Source organism: Ctenocephalides felis, unplaced genomic scaffold (genome assembly GCF_003426905.1).
Source record: "Ctenocephalides felis isolate EL2017-DRISC unplaced genomic scaffold, ASM342690v1 CF-g0.4_SCAFFOLD_03571, whole genome shotgun sequence".
NCBI lineage: Eukaryota > Metazoa > Arthropoda > Insecta > Siphonaptera > Pulicidae > Ctenocephalides > Ctenocephalides felis.
In genome coordinates, this window is record NW_020539725.1 from 16,857,986 (window position 1) to 16,881,209 (window position 23,224).

The window sequence follows — 23,224 nt, forward strand, 5'->3', positions numbered from 1 at the left end:
AATATATCTTCCAAACTTGGACAAATTATCTCATATTGGGGATCTGATAAATTTGTTATAGTTGTTGAATTGATGCAATCAAAATGTGCCTTTAAATTTTTAACTGCAAATTTGTGCAACAAGTTTATTTGTTATAAAACTAAAATATAATAATGAAGGGTAGCAATCTATTAATTATAAGTCAAAAAATATATTATATAAAAATTGATATTTATTTGTAATATACATGCGGCAAATAAATATGCTTTTAATATAACTGCGTTTATAAATAATTACTTTTTAACTTTCCGCAGGGCAAATTATAGCAATCGTCTAATTATCTGGAATGGTTTGTATATCTTTACGTTTTAGAGGTTTCTGAACATTTTGGCATACTTTAAAAAAATGGATGTGTGTATGTAACAGATTTGAATGATTAAAAAATATTCGATTCTTATTGATACGGAGATGTGCTGATTAGTTTTCGGCAAAGACAGATCCAGCCGTTTCGGAGATACGGAGCAAAAAGTGCAGAAAATGGAAACTCGGTTTTTGCGAGAACCGGGCATTCGATCAGAATGATTCAAAAAATATTCGCTTCGTATTGATGGGAAGACGTGCTGATTAGTTTTTTGCAAAGGCAGTTCCAGCCGTTTCGGAGACACAGAAAATAGGCCAAAAATAGCAGTTATTGAAAGAATGGATCATCTAATTCAAAAAACATTTTGCTTGTGCAAATACTTCAGGCAGGTAATTTAGGTTAAAAACATTCAAAATTTCTAGAATATTTCTTTAGAGTACGGAAAGTTCCAGCAAGTTGCCTTCGAGCACGATGATATGCACTATTAGTTTATTTTATTTTTATTAATATTTTTATATATTGAACAGCAATCTAAATTTAACGAGTCCTATGAGCAGTTTGGGCTGACTTCTTTTAATCACGTGGCTTTATAAAAGGCAACTCAAACTAACGGTTATACTATCTCTATGTGAAAAATTGTTTATTAAAGTTTCTATAATAATGATGATATTTTTATTGATATATCAATGCCGGGTATACGGGCTATTTTCATATCGTTATCTATATTTCAAAGTAAAAATCGTTGTCACTACTGCTGGACATCAGGCTGTCCTAGACCGGTACCGAAACTGAAACTTTAGATTCAATTGCTACAGCTTTATAAATACTATATCACGGAGGACTATTAATATTTCTGTTTATGCTGTAATAGTTCATATGTCTATATTGATTTGTGTATATGATATAATAATTGTTTATTTAAACTTTATGTAACAAATTAGGCTGTTGCTTTACTGGATTTTTCACATAGTTTGAGCCATTTTACTGCACGTAACAAACAAGAACTAGAATCATCTAAATAAAAATAAAGTTTTTGTCATTCTAATAAAAGATCAGTGATATTAGCGAGCGTCCCAAATCCTTAATGTGAGCACTTGACCTTGCCTTCGAGAAATATGTGTTTTCTCATACTGTCGTTGAAGAAAACACGCTTGCGCAACCCCTTGCGAAAATTATCATTTGATTCAACGTTGCAAGCACGTAAATAATTAGACGAAAAATAGTAATTTTAGCAGGATTTTTAATATTATTGTACTCATACCAAGAAAGAAAAAATATCATTGATTTAACATTTATATAAAAAATAGAAACTTGAGTTGATTTAACATTTATATAAAAAATAGAAAAATTTATAAAAAATAGACTTTTTAGAATTGGTAGGTTGCGGTTTTATTAGGGAATTTTAGATTTTCAAGATAATAAAAAATCTGGAAGTACAATCGTTAAAAATAAGGTTCAATCTATAAAGTGAAAGTCGTCCAAACTTTGTAAAATTCTAATTATCTAAATTCGTTGAAGAACTACTAACGAAGCTGATAACGACATTCTGGCTTGCATATTTTACACTATTAAATATATCATTTGCAATGAGAAATAATCTCTAATAATATTGTCAATGCATAGTATATACTACAATATATATTGTAAAGCTTGATTTTATAAAATGATTCTTATCGATCGATTTTATGATGTTTGAGTGCCATACAAGAAAATTAATGGTGGGTAATAGAAAAACTTTCTCATTTTTCTTGCATTTTTACTACATTATGACGAATGTATTACCTTTAAAAAATACTTCTACTTTGAGAAATACTGCGTGTTTCAAATGGGAATTTTTAGCTATAACTATAAGTGTGGAACTAAGTAGTAAATAAAATACAAAAATATTTATTCAAACACAAATATTATAAGCGTGTAAATTATGTTTGGCAATACTTTTCACCCCGAATGATAATAGTCTATGGTAATTTTTAACTCATTTAAATAATTACAGTGCGTTTGTTTATATATGGGCTTGTATTCCTATCCTTGTTTATTCGAACAATTTTCAAGATCAAATTTATTAATATTGATTAAAAAAGCAAAACGAATTATTTAATCAATTTAATTACAGTATTTTTATATTAATGATATACATTGAAAGGAAATATTTTTGACATCTTTAAGGTTCTTAATTAACTTCCCGTAGGGCAAGTTATAGTAATCGCAAAAAAATCAAAAATGGAATTTTTTATATATCTTTACGTTTTAAAACCTTTTGAACATTTTGGCATACCTTAGAAAAAATGGATGTATGTGTGTGTGTATGTGTGTGCGTGTGTATGTGTGTGTGTGCGTGTATGTGTGTGTGTTCGGATACAAATTTTCGTCGACGATTTCGGGAACACGGATCAACCGATTTGAATAATTCAAAAAACATTCGATTCGTATTGATAAGGAGACGTGCTGATTAGTTTTTGGCGAAGGCAGGTCTAGCCATTCCGAAGATACGGGGCAAAAATGCCGAAAACGGTAACTCAGTTTTTAAGAGAACGGAGCGTGACTTGTATTGACAAGATGAAGAGCTGATCAAATTTTCATGAGGGCAGGTCTAGCGGTTTCGGAAATCTAACGAAAAAAGTAAAAAAAAGCCATTTTTTTAAAAAAAAAGTAATTTTTTGTTCAATTTATAGTTTCTAAAAAATTTAATTTTTTCGAAGTAATTTTTTTTCAAAAATGTTATTTGTTTTTAAAAAAATAATAATTTTTGATACGGAAAGTTCCAGCAATTTGTCTTAAGGCACGATGCCATGCGCCCCACTAGTTTTCAATATTGTTATGAACAATATAGCGGCATGTCTAATATTGTTTCCCTAAAAATAAAAAATAATAGAGAATTTTTTTTCAAATTTTTGAATAATGTATTGTCTAGTATTGCCTCTTTAAAAAAAAAAAATAACTAAAATCTTCCGAATTTTCGAACAATCTATCATAAAATGATTGCAAACTCTATTTATAACGGATATAGACGTATAGTGATCTAAAATATAAAATTAAAGTTGTATTGTTTCGAATAAGTAATCTATTATGAATTGAATTATTTGATGTAACTTCCTTTAAAAATGATCATACCTCATTTCAGAAATAATAGCACGGACGTGCAAAGTTTCCTGATTGAATTTTATAAATGTGTTGTACTCAGCTGCTCAGCTTTCCGCATTATTTCTATGTAGTGGGTTTGCTCTATTCTGGGACTGGCAACCTTCTGTCGCCGTAGAACAAAATTATCAAACCAAATTATTTTAAAATATAAAAATGAAATATAAATGTATTATTTTTTCGATCTACTAGTTCCCGTAATGTTTCCGTTGATGTCTGATATGTCAGTCTGATATATTTTGTAAATTTTGTATTAATTTGTTATTGCAAATTGAATAAACTTAATTGTACAAGCTTCTTGTGTTCTTATCTTGATACTTTTACATAAGACGCGATTTTGACAAGAAGTTATACAAAATTTAAGTTAGTTAATATATGTAATCAACAACATCGAACCGCTTGGCATAAACTAACATATAATTAATATTATATCAGGAAGAAGCACATAGAAGAAAAGACAAATTTGTATGTTTTGATTTCATTAATAAATTTTAGATTTTCAAAATCAATAAAGTCAATGTATGAACCTAAAGTCGTCAAAATATTACAACTATGTTTATTTTGTGCAACAAAAAGTTACACAAACGAAGTTTATAATTTTTCATTATACATTAATTCAGGCGTCATTGTTACAACACTCGAAAAGCTTTAATTAAACATGTTTATATAACATTCATGAAATTGGGCGTTGTTTTTAATTAATAATATATTGGGAATAGTATTCGCGTGTAACTAGAGTACGTAATCAAATATAATATGGTAATTAACGTTCAGAAGGTAGTTCATGTTTTTGCCAGAAAATCCGTCGAGCTATTTTTATGTTTTCTCCACGTTTCAAGTAATTCTGAATTGTTTGGGATCGAAATCGGATATAGTATGTATGTGAGCCAAAATTTGCCTTTTGTCGACGTTCTCTCTAAAACGGGTACATCGATTTCAATAAATTAAAAGCTGGTAGATTAGTCCATTAATTGATAGATAAGTATAAAAGTTTTCGTCTACCTTTTACTCAAAAAATCTGAATGCGATTTTGAAAATTTAAACAATGTACGAAAGATGTCAGTTGAATTAGTCTTCAGGCAGTTTCAGCTAACTTAATGGCTAGGCCATTGATTGTTAATTTTTTGTGATTTTGATGAAACGTTTCATGATGGTAGAGTTCATTCTAAGCGAATATTATAGGCTTGTGGCAAGTGATTTAGAAATTCATCAAAGTTTTGAATAATGAGCAAAGCCTTCAGAATATAAGGCGTGTATGTATTGGGGTCCCCAATAACCAGCATGCGTTCATTTTTGTTCAATAATATATATTTAAAATAATAGTTGAAATAACTAAAATTCGGCAAATATGCATAAATTTCTTACATTACGCCCTACAGCTACTTGTTATACCCATAAATCAATCATAAATTGATTTTTTGGTTCCTTATTGGTTAGGTCGATTATTTACACAGATATCGGGAAGTTCGTTTAACTTGTTTTGATGCAAAGTACCTATCATTCACATCTAGTTAGTGACGGGACTTAATTCATAGGTCCCGGGTTCGATACCTACTTCGAGCAACCTGTTATTAAGCAGTAGTGACAACGGTTTTCACTTGTAATTATAAATAACTAGCAAACCCGACGAACTCCGTTTCGCCAGCAAATGGTTTCGTGAGAACGATGAAGAATTTTTTTGTTTGTTTTATATTATATTTGAAAAGGAAAAATTAGATTTTATTACACAACAGTAATGAATTTATTTCGATTACAAAAATGAAGTGTTTTTCAGTTGAACTTCTCTAAGTAAATGGAAGTGAATCCGCAAATTATCCGTTTCATTAAAGTGCTCTTTGGTAAACCACATTTTTTGTTTTTTGGTCTGACGTTAACACAAACAAAGCGGATGGTTTTCCAACTCGTGAACAGGCAACTTATAACTGCCCATGTAAAAAACAATGATTTTCTAAATAATAACTTTTTTTCTAAATTGCTAAGCGATTGGCCTTGCGACTTGTTAATGCGAACGCAAGGCGAACTGAAAATTGCAATCGTTTGAATTCAAACGGAAGACCAGTCGGAATCATTGGTATGTCACCAAATCGCCAGCAATTTTTGATTGAATGGTGAAATTCAGTGCGTGTACATTATTATTCTTTGCAGCAAGAATTGCTCGTTGACTTAACCAAGCATAATTCTGATAATTCTCGCTAATATCATTACTCGAATGTTTAATTACGGTGCATGAAGTTCCAGCAATTAGCATTAAGGCCCCTTTGCCATGCACCACTAACTTTCTGCAAAATGCAAAATTGTCGAAATCGGTTCGTGCGTTCTGGAGTTATATCGTCAGGAAGGAAAACCCGATTTATTTTTATATATATGTAGAACGTAATATGTTTTCAAGTGATAATAGCCTTATTGTTAGACCGGCATTGCTGCAATATCCCAATTAGAATGACGACAGGGAGATTGTCTTCTAATAGCGTTCAGAATAAAAAATAAAAACTGTGATTTCTGATAGAGTAAGGACAATCAATGGATTGCCTGTTAACAACAACATCGTCTTAGTAATAAACAGTGTTTAGTAGAGCTGTAAGTCTGATTGCTGTAAAAAACACAGGTGTAAAAAAACATACATCTAGTTTGATAAGTGATTCATTGATTATTGATGATTGCTGAACAGAAGGCATCTCCAGGAACAATGTCTATTTTCATTCAGGTATGTCTTCTCTAATCTTGTTCATCTACAATGACACAAAATAACTGATATCATATCATTTTAATATTTCAGTTTCCTGCCTCTGCCTCGCTCAAATAGAATTTGTATACATGCGCAATGGTCAGTATGTTTCAGCGATGTAGTATTCTGTAATCGCGAGGACGAATATTTTCATCAGTCGTATTAAGTGCTAGCCAGTGCCGCCATGTCTGAGGTAAATTTATAGAAAACGATTTCTAAATTAAAATTCACGTAAACATGGATGAACACACAGCACCATTCGATTCGATTTTCTTGCTGAGTTTTGTGCAAAAATCGCGATTGCCGCTTTCTATGATTTCCTTTTCGTTTTATTACTGTTGTTTTCATGTAGTTTTATGTGCTTGGTGGGTAATTATATAGTGCTAATGCTCTCTAAATTATTCTTGTTATTGTAATAATTATATAAACATACACACGTGCTATAACTGTTTGAATTCCAATATATACATATATATATATATATATATATATATATATATATATATATATATATATATGTTTCAACGTCGAAAAAACTATCAAGATATATATATATATTTGTATATATATATATATATATATATATATTTGTATATATAATAGTCATTAAAATTATACAACCAAACTTTTACCATATTAAATATAAAAAATAATATTTTTTGAAATTGTTTTATGATCTAATATAATTAATTAAAATATTATTAATTTATTCCTATAAATTTATAATGGGTGCCAAAACAAAATAGTTCGTAACTTTTATTTGATATACGTATATCTATAAAACATATATTATAAGTAAGTATAATCATATATAAGTAAGTATAATCATATTTAAGTATAATCATACTATATAACTACTATATAAATATATACTATATAAATATAATCGTAATATATAACGATACATATTTGATCTAATTGTAAGAAATAAATTTCATCATTAAATTCGTTCATAATTAATTTAATATTACATTTAATTTCAATTTTATTAATTTTTATAATTTAATTTAATTACAAGATGTTGTAATATACAACTAACTTGTGATTTTTCGATACATAGATACAACTAAGAACTTAATTTCTTATTATACCAATATTCATGGTTAAAATACCATTATTTAATTCTATAAAGACAATATGTCGTTTAAAAGTAAAATTTTTATAAAGTACATAACCAGGTAAATAAATGCTTTAGCTTCTACAATTATTTTAGAAACAAATAAATATGACGACAATACACTTACTATTACAAGATATTTTTTTAATGCAAATAGCCACAAAATATAAAAAAGCCAATATATAATTTTTTAAATTAAAGAAATTAAATTTGTGATGTATAACTTTTTTTAATGGACAAAGTTGAGTTCAGAACGTTGACTAAAACTACGAATTAAATATACTTCAATGTTAATTTTTCAACATGAAACATATATGTTAAAAAACTTAAATGCAGAAAATTGAAGTAATTGTATAGTTTGTATACCATAACCAAGTCACGACATGTCTTTATACGTTAATATCTTTATATAAGTTATTAAAATATTATAATGATGCTTTTGTTTAATTTAATTAGGTTTTTTAAAAATACAATTTAAAATTTTTAAATATATGCACAATACTATATAAGCGATATGAAAGAAAAACTTGTATAACATTACAATCACAAAAAAACGTTCTCTACAAATTTACAGATTAGAATTGGTAGTTGTAATAGTTGATTTTTGTAAAGCCAATTATCAGTCACAAATTTATTGATTCTATATTCTATTATTTTGAAGTTCAAGGTTTGTTGGTCTCATATTAAACTAAGTGTCCTATATTTATATAATCCACATAAATATAAATATAACTAAGTGTCCTATATTTATATGTAATTTTTGTCTAGTAGATTATTTATAGTCTACTATTCACTTACTTATTTATCAGCATTATTTTTATAATACTAATAAATTGGGGTAATTTATTCTAAATCAGTGTAAACTTTTTCGTAGAGCTTTCAATTAGCTATTATTATTGGTTACATGTCGGCTTATATTTATACTAAATTTTTACTTGAATTTAATCAACAATATTCATTATATTATCAATAACAAAAGAATATCAACTGTTTTGTAATGAACTATCTAGAGAATATATTTTTGGATTTGATTTATCAATGGTTTGTGGCGATAACACTGACAATGAAAATTGAGATTTATTTAACAATCATTTACTTAACAGTTAATTACTACTTAGTAAAACTATCATTTTAAATTAATTTCAATGACATCAAGATTGCTAAAATTATCGTAAAACTTTTATATAATTATGGATATTACCTAAAAATATTTTAAACTGTACGAGTACTTGTAAATTGCCAATTTTATGAATCACATGACCCACAAATATATTAAAGCGTGATTCAATAATTGCCAAGGACATAAATTGAAATTTGGCAAACGTAATTTATAATCCTAATCAGTTTTTAACGAGATTTCTTTCTAACTAATTGCCTTTAGAATATTTTAATCGATTTTGAAATGATAGGAGACTTCTTGTTGAGTATATATGTTTAAAAATAATAAGGTTAAATTGGCGCTGGTGGTAAATTATATTTTTGAAGTGAGATAAGTTATATATAATAATATATAATAGATTAGTATATCTCATGATAATTATTTATTACCACACATAAATAATTAAAATTTAAAAAAAATCCAAACTTTTATAAATAATATTTAACTATTCTTATACTCAATGAGAAATTTAAATAATAAATGGAATATATAATAAATAATAATAATAATATATAACTAATGAACAGGAATTAAACTAATGCCAGGCGGTAGTGATAATAATCATAACAGCTAAACTAAACTGATTTTGAGATACCCTATCTCAAAGGGATAGGGATGAAAATGAAGTATGATTGTTCGAACAAGTTTCCATTATTGCGTTTAGTCAGTGCTCTACATCAACATAATCTATGGACTGCATAGCTTTTAAAGAGTGGAAAGTAATTTTTACATTCTTTTAATAATTATTCTTAATTTATACAAATAGATCACTTTATTATTTTGCAGTAAGTTGAACATTGTTGATTATTTACTAGCAATTCGTTTTTGCTTAGATAATTTACCTCAGTCATAATGATGATTTGTTTTCGAAAATGTGCGTAGGGTACGGTTGTGACATGTATTTTTTGTCATTTTCGGGTGAATTTTAAACAGATAAAATCAAATTTGACAAATCTAACTTGGATAATTCTAAGACAAAATGCGAAAGACAAAGAAAAGTAAAATTCAATATTCAAGATTAAAAAACCACAAAGAATTATTTTTAACTTTGTTTAAAAACATTTGTTTTGTTATATTTTCTTCATAAGCTTTGTTTAAATTATTATGTTGTGTTACATATTTATGACAATAAAAGTAGTTATAAACCATTTCGGTGTTTATAGCTATTGTTTTTTAACCTATTTTTATGACTGCTACAACCGTCCCTGGGTTGGTGGCGGTTGTGACACTCGCCCTTTTCTAGTATAATTTGATTTTATGACTTCATCGTATTTAAGGACAGTATTAAAGTATTTCCACGTAGACAAATGTACAAATTACCATTTATGTTTAATTACTGGTAATTTAATTACTGGTCATTTAAAATAAGCAAATTATGTCTGAAAAAAGTGGTAGAACCGTACCAAGTCTACCCTATTTATTTATTTTTATGCTTTGCGTGAGTGTAATAGCAAATTTAAGTAGAATTTATAATATCAATTTAATTTTCATGTCGTTCTATTTTCATCTACAACATATTTTTATCTCTTACCAATTTATTATTTATCGGTAATGATTTATATCAGTTATATACGACAGAAACCATAATAATGTAAGAACATAGTCTATTATTATGATATTAAATTACGATGAACATATTACAAATTGGATTTTAAGAATAGGTTTTACTAAAATAAATTATTGTAATTTGAAAACTTTTGTTATCGGTAAATTATTTTACCAACTCTATTTTGGGCATAGGTATTTTTATTCATCTTATGAAATTCGATGAGTTTAGCCAAGAAAAACAATTACATAATTATCTTACTTCTTAAAATAATACGATGATCGGTAATAAAATCTACTCATATATATATATATATATATATATATATATATATTCAATAGATAAGTCCTGGATTTTTTCAATATATTGATTGTTTCTTTTCCGAACAGTAAATCCAATAATAAAAAACAATTTGTTTTTTGAAGATGTTTAATACGACGTTTCGGAACTAGGTACGTTCCATCATCAGGTTTATTCTGTCAAATACAATGTTTTTTAAAATACTGATTAACATTAATTAACAATGGTCAATACAGATTAATTAGAAAAAAATTTTGTTATAAAGGAATGGATTATGTACCGGATAGATAGTAATAAGACTTAACTAAAAAAGGTTTTATATAAAATTGAGAAGCAAAAATTATTTACCTGTAATAATTTATATATCCATATCACTAATATTTTTTTGTTAAAAACACTCGATTTTTTTGGAAGATATTTGTAGATGTTACGACTACACAAGACTTAAACACACTGATATGGATTTCTGTCTGCCAGATGTAAAGGACAAAGCACGGAACTCTTGGCAAAAATGATTTTTTATGGCTCTTGTTTGGTAATTTACGAAAAAAGGAAAAATATTGCTTTAGTAAATGTTGAGAAATATTATGTATATATATATATATATATATATATATATATATATATACATACATACATGAACCTGTATATGCACACCTAACATCTACAAATATCTTCCAAAAAAACATCTTGTAACATCTACAAATATCTTCCAAAAAAATCGAGTGTTTTTAACAAAAAAATATTAGTGATATGGATATATAAATTATTACAGGTAAATAATTTTTGCTTCTCAATTTTATAATAAAACCTTTTTTTAGTAAGTCTTATTACTATCTATCCGGTACATAATCCATCCTTTATAACAAAATTTTTTTCTAATTAATCTGTATTGACCATTGTTAATTAATGTTAATCAGTATTTTAAAAAACATTGTATTTGACAGAATAAACCTGATGATGGAACGTACCTAGTTCCGAAACGTCGTATTAAACATCTTCAAAAAACAAATTGTTTTTTATTATTGGATTTACTGTTCGGAAAAGAAACAATCAATATATATATATATATATATATATATATATATATATATGATTGAAACTTAATACATATATCCTTGTCGGACACATATACTACTAAGTTTGTTTGTTCGAACATATTATTTGATATATTTTAACACTTAATTTATTAAAAATGAATGAATTCTTTTAAAAATCATAGAAAAATATGACATTACTCTTTATTATTTCTAATCAAAAATAATTAATAAGATAAGATTTCTCTCGATTGAAAAATCTATATAATCTAATATATACACATCTACATATGTCTATATATATAACAATATTTTCGTACATATATTTATAAATTAACCGTTGTTATACAAAATTTAAGTAATACATACCATACGTTCAAAATTTGAATTTTTTATAATATTTTCAATAATTTTATAAGCAACCATAATTTCTAAATTTTTAATGTACATATATTATGACCATAAATGGATATACAAATTTATTGTGTGCGGCCAGCCCATAGTATAGTAAGATTAATCCTTAATAAAAGTACATATACTAATTACAATTGACATGACATTTCATGTTCTCATCTTTTGTTTATTTTGGTCACATATCTAATTTTGTTTTCAATTTCCAAATGTATACAAAATTTATATAGAAACTTATATATACTTAATTTAAAATAAATGTCTTGAAATAATTATTAATATATTGACTCTTTACGGCAGTGGTGTCCAACCTTTTTTGCACCCCCCCCCCTCTCGTTCTAATAAAAAAAATAGATACGTTAGTTTAATTTTTTCATCAATTTTATAAATACTCAACTGATATTATCAAACTTCAAATTAACATGCAATATTATGCAAACATATGCATAAAAAATAATAGTTGATTCATTTTTTATATCAATTCAAATGTTTTATGTTTATTTTCTAAATTTGTATTTTGCGCCACTAAAGGACCGCGCCTCATAGGTTGGAAACCAGGCTTTATAAAAAATGTTTCTATCATGAATCACTAAGTATTATTACTGTTCAAAGTAATCTAAATCTGTTATTAAAATGAAATATTATTAAGTATTATGATATCAATCGCTCGGTGCCTGAATATATTCACTATTACATAAATTATTAAATTTGGTGATTTTTTTCATAACGCATAATGACTAAATAAGATATGTTCACTATGGACCAATGTTTAGAAGTCTATTACGTTAATAAATATTACTTATTTTTTAATAAAAAGTATAATTTAAAAATATATATCTAAATTGCGAGCTAGCAATTTGTATATCTTTTACTAAAATGTAATTTATTTATATTTAAAATTATTAAGTCAACATGAAAATCTTACCAAAAAATGTTAGATGAGTCTATTTCGTAGAGTGATAAAACTCTTGTTCCTAAAATTTGTAAACTATGTATGTATTTTTTTTACCCTTACTCGTATATCAGTCATAACTTGTTCTAATATCAATATTGAAGTAACTATAAATATTAATTTTAAATTATTATTTCACTAAATCCAGAGCTTGAAGCAACTGCCAGTAATCTGGGTTTTAGGTGGACCTGGATCGGGCAAAGGAACCCAATGTGACAAAATTGTTGCTAAATATGGATTCACCCACTTGTCTACTGGTGATTTGCTCCGAGCTGAGGTAATACTCAAATTTATTACATATAAAGCATACATTCTAGAAAAAAAATTCACTAATACCTACTTGAAATTCTAGCGGGTTTCTTTCTTAGAATTATAGTACATTGTAAGGAAAGAAAGCAAAAATTATAGAATTTATCTCTTCTCTACATATTAATCGATGTTTTTAATCATTTTTTATGACATCGATTTATATTTTAGGTACAAAGTGGATCAGACAGAGGCAAAAACCTCACGGCTATCATGGAGAGAGGAGAACTAGTACCCATGGACATAGTACTTGACTTATTAAAAGAAGCTATGACTAAGGCCTTGCCCACATCTAAAGGATTCTTAATTGATGGATATCCTCGTGAAAAAGATCAAGGTTAAAAAATGACCAAAATAAAATTATTGATTTTATAGAGAATATAAAAAAAAATCTTATAAAGCTAACGTTTAAAAAAAATAAAGAAACAAGAAATTAAAAGTGAGAACATGAAATTTTGAATAATTTTTATGATGCTTCAAAATTTTGATATATTTAAACAAAAAATACTATTCGTGTGGTGATCTAGCAAGGTGTGCTAAAGATCTTGTTACTTTTGAGCCAATGGACCTTATTTTCATTAACGATTTAGCAAAAACAATAAGAACATTTTTTGATAATTTCTAATTTCTAATCTTGATTTTTATTTATCTTTTATTCAGGTGTGGCTTTCGAAAACCAAGTGACGCCTGTAAACACAATTTTATATTTCGAATGTAAGCCTGAAACATTGGTCGAACGTCTTTTGGGACGTGCAAAAACTTCTGGCCGAGCTGATGACAATGAAGAGACCATCAAATTGCGCTTGAATACTTTCAATGCCAATAATGACCAAGTTTTGGCCCTATACCCAGACAGACTGAAGAGGGTAAGATAATATTTATTACATATTTTTGTAATGTATCGAAATTGTTAGAATATTTCTACCTAACAAAATGAACATAATAATTTCATTATAACATTATGTTTAAGGTTTTTATTTTTTCATTATAACGGCATCCGGATGAATCCTTATCGTCATAAAACTATTTATATTATAAACCAAGATACTTAAATCTAATACTAAGCAATCTATTTTATAAATATATTTTACAAAGTTTTACGGAATCTATTATAATATTGTATATTTATGGTGATTGTTGATATTCTGTAGAAATCTCAGACGAACCGATTGAAATTCATATATAATATTTTTTTAATTAGTTGAAGATGCAAGCTTTTATTTATTAAGTGTCTACTTTCTTTTCAAATACTTATGTTTTCAAAACGTGATTAAACAGGAGTGGTCTAGACAGATGATGTCATAAAATAATCTGAAGCATTCAATATTATATTGTGAATTACTGTAGTTCCTGAATTTTATGATTAGATAAGGTTGAATCATCAAAATTACTTTTTATAAGAGCATATGACAATTCCCGTTTCAAGTGCCTACTTAATAAAAGTATCTATCGAAAACGTTAGTAAATTCAGTTGGTTGGATTTTTTTAATCAATATCACTCCTTGAGAGTTGATATCATCATACACCTATAATGCAAAGTATTTTGAGTTATAATTTTTAGTAAATGCTTAATTTATATTAAGTATTTTTTTTTTTAATTTTCATTCTTTGGAGTTTAAATTTTCATCCCGTACCCCCTAAACGTAGGTAGAGATCATAATTTTTAAGAAACTTGGCAAATTATATTAGCAATCCAGATAATTAAGCACATTAATCATTATTAAATTTTTCTATAGAGTTTAAAAATATAAAACTTCTGTTGATTTCATCTTTTTCAATTGAAACGTTTCAAATATTTCTCAAAGTATAATAGTAAGACACTGTGGGTACCTACTTCTAATGTGGGTAACCTACCATGAGTACGTTTGTACCTATTATAATAGGTACTTTTAATAAGTTTAGTAATTATTGCACATATTACTATGTTAGAAAGAAATAAGAAATATATAATTATTTTTCCTTCCATATGTTTAAAAATTGAACTTCTCATTTCAGATAAACGCCGAAAGGCCAGTTGATGAGATCTTTGCGGAAGTAGTTGCATGTATTGACAACCTTTTGGCCACTTTCAAAAAGTAAAATCTTCAAACCGAATATTTTACTGATAATTTTACTTTTGTATATAGCCGTCGGATACTCTATTAAATACCAAATATATAGCACAATGTCATATGTTATGTTCAAAATATCTAAAATGTTCAAACTTTTGCACAATATGATCTAAATAAGATAAAATAATGAAACAAAGTACTATGGATACAAATATTATATATTTGAATTTATTTAATTTTACATCAATTTGATCAAGTTGATTTATGATTAGATTAATATTCGTATAGTAAATATAAGTAAGCAATTGTCGAATAATTATATCTTATATGTTATTTATTTATTTAAGAAATGTTATAAAAAATTCAGAGTCTAGTTGAATCGAAATTAAAACGTTAAAATTCGATATGGAGTTTTTGTCAAAAATGTTTAGTTTTATGTAAACCTAAGTTTCAGTAAGTATACGCTGATATTATATTTTAATTAATTTAAAATTTTTATAACATTTAATCAACAAAGCTATTAAAAAGTTTCAACGCGATTCCTAGAAAAAATAAAAACTACATTAGTGGTCAGTGATAACCTATAGGTTATATTATAAAGTTTAGCAAGTGCTTGAATTACAATAGAATAAATTTCTATTTTGTACCACAAATTTATATCAATTTCACATTGTTTCACTATTAAATCAATAGTAGTTAGCTCGATAATTTGGTCAGTTCATTTTAGTAGAAATTGAAATACAATGTAAATTGATTTGACTGTTATAAGTGGTATTTTACCCTAAGACATGCTGCATAAACGAGATTTAGAAACTTTTAAATTTGTTACAATAAAATGTTCCATATTCCAAGCTTTAATGTAATTTTATAAAAAATTCGCTTTTTGTATGTCTATGTCATTAATGGATGTTTGTTTAAATTAGTAGGATTTCCAAAGTAGTTAATATGAATTCTAAGGACTCCATGGTAAATTTTGGAAACCCACGTCAGCGAATAAAGCCACTAACTCTTTCTTTATACAAGGTTTCAACAAATTTGTCAAAAAAATATTAAACAATTAATTACAAAGAAACGTTTGGCCGATTTTTACTAAAAACTAGTCGCGTGCTTTCCAACTGATATCTTTCGAAAATTTGAAAAATCAGTTAAAAAATTATATATCAATTAGTTTTCAGAAAAAACTTTATATATCTTATTAAAACCTCTCAGAATTCATTTTTTATGATGCTGAAATTATTTACTTCAAATTATATCACAAATAAATTGTTTTTGATTCTAACACTGACCAGTTAAATGGGCTTGGTTAATTAAAATATATTTAAAATATTTAAAACATGTGTGTTTAAAATGAATTTAATTAATCTACTATTTGCATTTATTTACTTCCAGTAGGGTTAGTTATAGTGATGGGCCGAAAATCGAAAATGAAAATTTTTGCATATCTTTACGTTTTAGAGGTTTCTGAACATTTTGGCATATCTCAGAAAAAATAGATGTGTGTGTATGAATGTATGTATACAATTTTTTGTCAACGTTTTCGGGCGTACGGATTATCCGATTTGAATGGTTAAAAAACATTCGATTCCTAGTGATGAGGAGACGTGGTGATTAGTTTTTGACGAAGACAGGTCCAGCGGCTTCGAAAATATGGAGCATAAAGTGTTAAAATGTAAGTTTCGAAAAGAACGGCTTAACCGATTAGAATGATCTAAAAAACATTCGATTCGTAATGTTGGGGAGAAGTGGTGATTAGTTTCTTGGCAGGTCCAGCCGTTTCGGAGATGCAAAGCTAAATGTACAAAAAGTGGCAGTTTTTGAGAGAACTAAGCATCCGATTTGAATGATTTAAAAAACCTTACATTTTTAATTTGAAAATTTTTGTAGAAGCGTAATTTAAATAAAACAATGGACGGTGGCTAATACGTCAAATGTCAAACGCTTTTGATAGATGATGTTTAATAGGATGTTTTACGTGAATATTATTTAATTATGATTGAATTGTAGTAAGTAGATTTGTTTGTAGTTTTATTTATTTACAAAAACGTTAGTAAACGGGTCGCAAGTGTTACTAGAGACTCAAAATATCAACTTTTTTGAAATGTTAATATGAAAATGAACTTTTTGCATATTTTTGCTCAAACACGGTGCTCTGAAAGATCTCATTTGTATAACTATATACTCAATGATATTTATAAATCATTTTCTAGGTTATATTATTTTTTATTTATGTTATTTAAATTCAGAACCTAAATTTAGTATCGATCAAATGGACATTTTGTCGAATAACATTTTCCCAGTTATAATTTCCCAGAATTTATCGAAGAATAGATAGTAATATATAGCGGTCCGGGGTCAAAAAGGTCTGCTGCCGATGTGTCAAAAATGAGTAAAATTAAGCATTGTTTAACAACAATATTTGAAAGTAGAGGAAAAAAATGTATAACCAGCTATAACCTTGATTTGAAAACGGTAATGTTTGAAATGGGGGAGATAAACGGTAATCTCTGAAAATCTATGAAAAAAGTATTTTCTTCCGTTGGTAGTTTTTTAGCATTAGTTAAAAATGTAATTATTTTGTAAAATGCTTTTAAAATTATAATAAGGTTTTAAATCTTTTTGCCATCTGCCCGTTTCAAGTTACCCCGTCTATAGGGTAAAAAGGTCTAGGTAGGTAAGGTTTAGAATATACCTTACTTAGTAAAACTACGTTTGCCGGGTCAGCTAGGTATAAATAAAACTATGAATATTTTTTGAAAAACATTTATTTCAAACTGCAAAACAATAAACAATAAATGATAAGAATTCTAGGAATTATTTATTGAATGTTTTATTAGCGCTGACAGCCAGATTCTTTTGTATACTTTCCTCCATCGCTGCATTTATATACTTGAGGGTACAAGCTCTTTACACCATCATCAACTTTTGTTTTGCAGATGTAATAGAAATGATCATCTCCTGGCCATGGGCCGTTTTCTCCAGCTCTTTGGCAGTCTACTGCGAGATTCTTGCAAATCTCGGAATCCAAGCTTGAAGTGCACGTTCCAGTTACGACATCGAATGCATTTTTACCAACGCATTCTTTTAATATTCCATCAGCTCCTTTTCCAGTACAGAAATAATACCTACAAATATCAGGCAGAATTATAATACATCTTATACATGTATATAAAAATGAATCGCAAAATGTGTTGGTAAGCGCATAACTCAACAACGCCTGGACCAATTTGGCATTTTTTTTTTTTTAATGTTTGTTGAAGTCCAAGGATGGTTCTTTTCTTTTTCACATACAAACGTTTTCCAACTAAAATGTAGAATCAATTTGAGCTTTAATTTTTTCATAATGCGTAAATAAATTAGGCGAATTAGAGAATTTATAAAGGTAAACTGGATGATATGGAAAATGGTAGACAGAAGAACTGGTAGATAGACTTACTGGTAGACCGGTAAAATGGTAGATTGATAAACAGGTTGATACGTAAATTAGTAGACAAATTGTTAAAAAGGCTAATTGTTCAACAGGTAAATTATTGAACAGGTTAATTGGTAAACATTTAGAACGGGATGATAGGCAAATTGGACAACAGGTAAATTGGTTGACAGGTAAAATGGTGTATTTGATGAACAGGTCGATAGGTAAATTGGTAAACAGGTAAATTGATAGACATTGATAGACATTGGTAAACAGGTGAATTGGTAGACAAGTAAGTTGGTGAACAGGTAATTTGTTGGATAGCTGGTGGTCAGGTAAATTAGAGAATATGTGATATGGTAGACAGGACAACTGGTACATAGACAAATAACAAGACAAATAAACAGGTTGACCGGTAAATTGGTAGACATGTGAAACGAGTTGATAGGTAAATAGGTTGACAGGTAAATTGGTATGTCGGTAAAATGGTAGATTGATTAACAAGTTTATAGGTAAATTCGTAGACAAATGGTTGAATAGGATAAATTGTTGAACAGATAGTAGTAACGTTAAACTAAATATAATAAATACACATCTTTGTTCAACTTTTTAATTTAAACTAAATCACGGCAAAGCGTGAACGGGTACAGCTAGTTACAATATATTATTACGTCTACATACGGTAGACATAATAATACATTGTAGCTACGAGGTACATATATTTCATTAGTTTTGATACAAATACGTGTGTTAAGTAAGCAGAAATGGAAAATATACTATGGAAATAAATAGTTTTTATTATCAATTCTAACATCAATTCAATATGTTGCAATAATAATATATTACATACCGCTGACTTACTAATAAATTTATAGCTAAATATTTTCGGTACAAGTGCTTCTTACAAAAGAAGGTTTCCTATTTTCAAAATAATTGTATTAATACTGTTAACATTTTTATGGCTGTTGATAAAATTACCTACAGTAGACCTACAATATTGAAAATGTATTGAAACTATGTAGGCAACTTATAATACTTTTACTGAAATAAAAGATACTACGGTATCTTTTATTTCTGTACCTCCAAGCATCTTAAATATGCATTTTCTGAATTAAATGAAATTTATCTTTATTTTTATTATTGTAGACGCAGTTACGCAATTGGAAAGCATTGGGAAAAAAGGAGTTTCAATAAAAATTGTTTTTGTTAAAATTATAAATGCAAATACCGGTCCATTGAAGAATTTTCCAAGGAAAGATGCAAAGCATTATCCCTACAGGTTAAAGGGAAACTGAAAGTTATAAATGGACAGGTAGATATGTTTTCATACTTATTCTGTTAATTAAATAAATAAATGAAGGTTACAACGTTAATTTCCTAAATAGTTTATAGCGCAAAATCTTTATTATAAACCTGAAAACATTCATCCCTCTATAAAACTTCGGTGAAATAATTAATAAATGAATATTGGCTGTTCATCTTTACAAATGCTATTTATGATCAGAATTTTGTAAATGTGTTGATTATTATTACAATTTTTTATTACCTTTGGCAGTCGTAGGGGTCAGGAAATATTCCTTCGTTGTCGCATTGCATGGTGCCTGCAGAACTGCATGCTCCAGGTTTGGAAGAGCATCCTCCTTCTCTCAAATTGCAAAATTGGCCATCAGTACATGTATCAACGTCGACATTTAGCCATCTGTACCCGTCTTTGAGACAGAGAGAAACACTTTTACAATCTTCCGAACAAATTAATCCTGGGCTATTTCTTCGCTGGCAATCTGTCTCCTGACGAGCCGAAAACCCTTCCGATAGACATACCCCAACCTTTGGAAGTAATTTGATTTAATTAAATACGGATTTGATTTTTAACTTGCTAATATCAAGATAAATTTATTTTTATTTATAGTTACATTCGTAAAATGAAATATTCTATAAAAACTCACTTACCAATAAAACTGCTAAAGATAACAGTATTCCATGCATTGTTGCAGATTAACAATGTGAAACTTATTATCTTCAATTTTACTTTCACAAAGAGCATAACTGGCTTTGGTAAAGTATTTATTTATATATACCTAACATATCTAATCTTAATCGATTCAAGTGCAATATAAATGACTGCAAATATAGTTTTATAAAAGTTGACCAGATAAGATACAAATGTAACCGTTTTCTATTTTATAACTTTAAGTCTAATAAAGCCATTCCCATTTTTATAATACTACTACTTAAGAAATATTAAAGATAAAACAATGTATGATATTTGATCTAGAAAAAAGTGTTAACTGTTGGATACAAGTGCTTATGCCTATACACCATTTATATGTAATATCATAGTGTTCAACCTCGAAGAAATAATTTAAAATTAAAACTAGCTGTAAGTGGAATTCTGTCTTAAGGCAATTAAGGCATCGTGCCTTAAGGCAAATTGCTGGACCAAAAATTATTATTTTTTTAAAAACAATTAACATTTTTGAAAAAAAATTACTTTGAAAAAATAAGATTTTTGAAAAACTATAAATTGGACAAAAAATTACTTTTTTTTGAACAAAAAATTTAAAAAAAAAAATTGTTTTTAATTTTTTTTTTTGAAAAAATATTTTTTTTTATTTTGACATATTGTGGAAGATCTGAACTTTCTTTTCAAAGCAATCGTACTGCTTTAACTGCATAGGGACAAAATATAAAGCGCGTAAGCGCCGCGTCGCTGTCTAACGCATAAGCATTGGTACGGAACCCATAGGAATATTGACAAAATGTATACTTATTATTGAAATCTCTATAAAATATCTGATAATTTGATGTGCATATGTCTAATGATCATTTTTGACCGCCAAATGGCTCATTTTTTTACTTTTTCCTCCATATCTCCGAAACCGCTAGACCTACCTTCATGAAAATTTTATTGATTCTTCATGTTTTCAATACAAGTGAAATGTTTTCTGAATTATTCAAATCGGACGCTCCGTTCTCTTAAAAATTGAGTTACCGTTTTCGGCACTTTTTGCCCCGTATCTTCGGAACGGCTAGACCTGACTTCGCCAAAAACTAATCAGCACGTCTCCTTATCAATACGAATCGAATGTTTTTTAAATTATTCAAATCGGCTGATCCGTGTTCCCGAAATCGTCGACGAAAATTTGTATCCGCACATACATACACAAACGTACATACATACATACACACACACACACATACATCCATTTTTTCTAAGGTATGCCAAAATGTTCAGAAACCTCTGAAACGTAAAGTTATATAAAAATTTTCATTTTTGATTTTTTTGCGATTACTATAACTTGCCCTACGGGAAGTTAATTATAAACTTAAGAAAAAGAATATTTATATGTAATATAATAGTGTTGAACCTCGTACAAAGAAATTAAAATTAAAATTAAAAACTCAAGAAAAAGAATTTTAAAAATTATTGTCGAAGTTTCGGAACAAATTAGGGTAAGGTTGCACAAGTTGTACCTCCGCATAAGTCGTGCCTCGGCTATATTTTGTCTGATAATTGAAAATTACATCATTTTGTCCATTAAATAGAACTATTCAGTTGACTAAGCACTTTGTAAAGCAAAAATAATCAAAAAGTAATTGAGTTATGAAGTTTTGGACTCAGACTTTTAAGGCAATAATGTGATCCTGATTTTTGTTATTGACGATAGTGTTTATTTATATTTTAAAGCAAACGTTTAGGTATATTTAAATGGTAAATTTTCTAAGGTCATGCCAAAAACTTTATTGAAGTAAAACTTCTTTAGGCGCGACTAGGGTGTAAATCCGTACGGAGGTGCGTTACGACCGAGTCGATTGTGAATAGTCGTCGTGTATGTGAATAGAGATCTGTCGTTGTATGCGTACAGGCATCAACGTTGTGTGTGTACCGATATCAATAAGGAAATCGGCATAGATAAATAAACATTTTAAAGTTACATCATAGTACAAATCTTGATTTAATGAAAAATGCCTGAATCAGAAGAGTATTTTACCCTGTTCTTTGAAAATAATAAAACAAATTAAAAATTTGTGTCGTGTACTAAACCTAAGTTTATTTCTATATTATTCGTAGTTTCTATAAATCTTTGAAGTTATTAAAATGGAAAATATTTTTTAGGCAAGGCAGATATTACAGCTCTGCAAAGAATAAGATTATATCGCCAGCGGAAAAGTAAAAAAATACAAGCAGTCAATGAATGTATGTTACTTTTAATTACTTGAAGTTCTTCAATTACAATTACATGATGAGTGAAGTTGCGAAAACAATATTTGTTTAGGCGTTGTTTAATATAATCGACAGTGTAAACGAATATTATAGAATTTATTAATCAGCAATTACTTAATTTCTCTAATGAAGGTTCATTTCTAAATGCTAATTACAATGACAAACCGATCATGTCATATTTAAAATATGACTTTAATTACATTAATGTTTTTAATTATACAAATTTTAAATGCTATTATAAATATATAATTTATAATTTATCATTATATAAATGTGTATAACGGTTGATACTAATAAATGTGTGCACCACGAGTGTTACCATATTACTAATAAACATTATTCGAAGTTGTTATATGATGTATTTATTTGTACTTAAATGCCATCTTGTACAGTAGCAAATAAGTTTTACTTCAATCGCGTGTGAACCTTTCGCGCTCTCTTTTTTTAAACTTCGAAATTCTTGCAGCTTAAGTCGTGCTTTTGTGAAATTTCTTACATTTAATAAAAA

The 23,224-nt window shown here is 27.8% G+C and overlaps 2 protein-coding genes across 2 annotated transcripts; one reads left to right on the plus strand and one right to left on the minus strand.

Annotated features, from left to right (window-relative positions):
* Positions 1 to 6,380: 6,380 nt before the first annotated feature.
* On the plus strand, positions 6,381 to 15,278 carry LOC113385005 (adenylate kinase isoenzyme 1-like). Its single transcript, XM_026622802.1, has 5 exons — positions 6,381 to 6,396; positions 12,874 to 13,002; positions 13,203 to 13,368; positions 13,692 to 13,897; positions 15,027 to 15,278. Exons 1-5 carry the CDS (start codon positions 6,388 to 6,390, stop codon positions 15,108 to 15,110), a joined length of 594 nt encoding a protein of 197 aa, XP_026478587.1. The 5' UTR covers positions 6,381 to 6,387; the 3' UTR covers positions 15,111 to 15,278.
* Positions 15,279 to 17,839: 2,561 nt separating this feature from the next.
* Positions 17,840 to 20,530, minus strand: LOC113385177. Its single transcript, XM_026622997.1, has 3 exons — positions 20,442 to 20,530; positions 20,038 to 20,318; positions 17,840 to 18,204 (listed from the first exon to the last, which is right to left on the minus strand). The coding sequence occupies exons 1-3, from the start codon at positions 20,475 to 20,477 to the stop codon at positions 17,913 to 17,915; spliced, it is 609 nt and encodes a 202-aa protein (XP_026478782.1). The 5' UTR covers positions 20,478 to 20,530; the 3' UTR covers positions 17,840 to 17,912.
* Positions 20,531 to 23,224: the final 2,694 nt, after the last annotated feature.